Here is a 3,049-nt window from a genome sequence, read left to right as displayed (position 1 = left end):
CCCTCACAGCCCTGTATGTCTGTGCACGTGCATGTGCATTTGTGGGGGAGGGAAATTTTGTGTAGTCACGAGAGAAAAGATGAACAGTGGTCTGAGCAGTCTTTACGGGAAATGGGTGTGTATTTATGTATGTTTGTACATGTGAGTGTACAGTGCACGGGTGTATGTCTGCTGGACTGAATCTGTGCTTTCGTTCACATAATGTCTGAGCTGGCCTGTCTGTGTGCTGATAACCTTACCAAAACCATGAGCTCAGCTTTGCCACTGTCTATTTCTGGATGTGGGTGGCGTGTTTGTGGTTTTTTCTCAGTAAGGACAAAGGAGAGAAACATGTCTTTATGCAAAAGGTTTCATTCAGTGTAAGAGGTATTCAGTTCATATTTGAATAAAGAATATTTTGTGTGGTGCCACAGATTTATGCAAGTTTTCCTGGTGTAAGTTCCCTTCACTGTTAAAATTTTGTTCTTTACACTTTATACTATACAAACTATAAAGCAGGTATACTATAAAGTTCCAGTTAAATATGCTTTGTATCAGGTCAAAGATCTAGCACAAATTCATTTGTTGTATCATGAAAAAAATTCATACAAACCCTGATCTAGGTAAGTCTTTTGTGAGGGCTGTTTCTTTGCTGATCATGACAAAGTATAAAGTAAAACTGAATTAAATGTTTTATTTGAGGCAAATGTACAAGCAAGATCTGACCTCGATCTCTCTAATAATCCTGTGTTTGTTTTAATGTCGGCCTTCACTGATTACCCCGTCCCAGATTCACATGAACTCTGGCCCAAAAGCACTTGAATTGTGATGGACACTGCTGTGTATATAAGATTTTTATCTTTCATGTTGTTTTAGTGAAGCACTGAGGTCCGTGGGAGCACTGCACTTTCAAGTTCCTGTGTATGATCTGTACATATGTTTTGACAATAAAGCTGACTTTGACTTTGACTAATGTTAATGACTGATTAAAAATGGGTTGGAGTGGGAGTTGTGAACCTTGTTTGCCTTCTAAAGGGCGCCTACATGGTTAGAGAAAGACCATTAATCAATACAAAATAAAGACTGATCCATATAATGTCTGCTATGCTCTAGTGCACTTTCAGAGTCACACCAGTTTTTATAGTAGGCCTTAGAGACAGAAAGTATCAACATAAAAAAAAAACCTGTGATACTTTAGATTTGTACTCCAAAAGATTGATTTTGTTCATCTGGACGTAACGTTTTCAGTGGGACAGACATTTTGTCACTAATTCAGCTGACACTCGAGAATTCATGAATCTCAGCTGACTGCAGGTTTCCCCAGCCTTGAAAAAAAGTGCATTTGCACAATGAAGCTAGCACCCGAATGAACAATGGGCTGTGAGGTGAGTTCCTTGATCATTAATGTGCAAATTCTCATGACCATTGATCAACAACTACTGATAAAAGTGGTGCTAGTTTCAGTCATTGTGCAATGTACTGTTTATAAGGTAGTCAGCTGAGGGTGAAGAAGTCACTTGGATGAGTGATGAAACATTTCTCCCACTGAAAACACTACGTCCAGATGAACAGAATAAACTATATGGGAACCAGGTATTTGTCCAATTAGGCTCGTTAAACTCTAGTTTCTGTTTGCTTGTGTCCACTTTTGGCTCCTTCTCCCGCACTCAACCACAGGGTACTATATAATACAGCTGTAGCATAATATTTGCCTATGAAAATCATTAGGACCTGTCAAAACATGTCCAGTTGCAAGTAAATCAAACCTCCATTGAGTTAATGAGAAAGACACATCTGCTAGTTCTTCTTGGTGGAGGACAGCAAGAAGAATTTAGACACTCTCAAAGCTCATGTTCCCTCTGCTAAAATTGAAACAGCATCCTCCAAAAGAAGTTGCCCGGTTTTGTGCCAAGGTAGGTATCCCCAACAGAAAATTTTTCCCTGCATCAGGAGCACGCAGCAGCTGTCTAAATCATGGACAAATAGTATCTCACATTCTTGATTTTTAGTCCACAAACACTTCTTAAAATAACTTATTACTCCAGACATTTTTGAGGTTTTAGCTCTTAATACAGTAAAGTTAGGATACAAATAATTATCAGGCAATTATTTGTATCCTGTGTGGTGCCACAGATTTATGTCTACAGTAGTTTTTGACAATTACTGTAGACAAGGCTTAGAGTTAGACTTTCAAATGAATTAAAAACCAGTCTAGCTCTCACTTAAGTCGACTTTAAAAAAAAACCATCTCATAGATCTTAGTAACTGCTACATTATGCAAACAGCATCTAAATACAAAAATAATGATATACTTTGTATTTAGACATTGTGAAATTACAAATAAAGTGTTCTTCGGTTATGAATTATACACGGTTTATTGCAAGCAGTGTGAAAATCATACACAAAGTTCTTTTATTGGAGCAAAAATAGAATTAATATAAAACATGGCATGTGCATATTGACCTCAAGGGGGAGCCGTTGGGCTTACTGTTAACTTTGAAAATCTCTTCACCTTCTTTTTTGAAAAGAGTCAAAACATTTTTCCAGAGCTATAGAATAACAGTATAAAGTTCTTGAGTACAAAACACAAAAAAACAAACTGAAAAGGCTGATCCAAAATAAAAGCTCTTAACATGTTTCAGTGCTGTAAGAAGCATAACAACCAATAGAGTCACATTACTATAATCTTTGTATCTAGTTGATCAAGGTATTACGTTCTTATTACATCTTGTTGTGTATCCATCTCAGCCTCTTCAGGTATTTTCTCATAACCTCTCATAGTTCTAAACCCTGACATCCTCCTCCTTCTTTTCACCAAGAAAACTGCCACTATGGCCACCAGCAGTATCATACCGATCACCCCAAAAGCTACACCTGCCTTTTCGCCACTAGACATCTGATTCAGTTTAGGATGAAGATTTTGAATAAATTCCTTGATTTCTTCTGGTTTGGCAAGTTTCCACTTCTTGGTCTGGCCCACTCTCACCCAGCTGTTTTCTCCTTCAGTCATCACCATCACTGTGTTGGTGGCTTGCATGCTGATAAGTGGAGGTTTGGTGAACGGAGGCAG

At 38.0% G+C, this 3,049-nt stretch overlaps 1 protein-coding gene across 1 annotated transcript in view; it reads right to left on the bottom strand.

The window, feature by feature from the left end:
• Nucleotides 1-2,591: 2,591 nt before the first annotated feature.
• LOC102193034 (macrophage-expressed gene 1 protein-like) overlaps nucleotides 2,592-3,049 on the bottom strand; it is a 10,334-nt gene continuing 9,876 nt past the window's right edge. The window contains exon 3 of the mRNA XM_005722381.1: nucleotides 2,592-3,048. Coding sequence (XP_005722438.1) covers nucleotides 2,690-3,048 — 359 coding nt within the window. The 3' untranslated portion in view covers nucleotides 2,592-2,689. The remainder of the gene's footprint in view (nucleotide 3,049) is intronic.

This window comes from Pundamilia nyererei, unplaced genomic scaffold (genome assembly GCF_000239375.1).
Source record: "Pundamilia nyererei isolate P.nyererei 1_Seehausen unplaced genomic scaffold, PunNye1.0 scaffold00006, whole genome shotgun sequence".
In the NCBI taxonomy this organism is placed as follows: Eukaryota; Metazoa; Chordata; class Actinopteri; order Cichliformes; family Cichlidae; genus Pundamilia; species Pundamilia nyererei.
The sequence above is the reverse complement of the archived record's forward strand: the minus strand, read 5'-3'. Positions and strand labels throughout refer to the sequence as shown.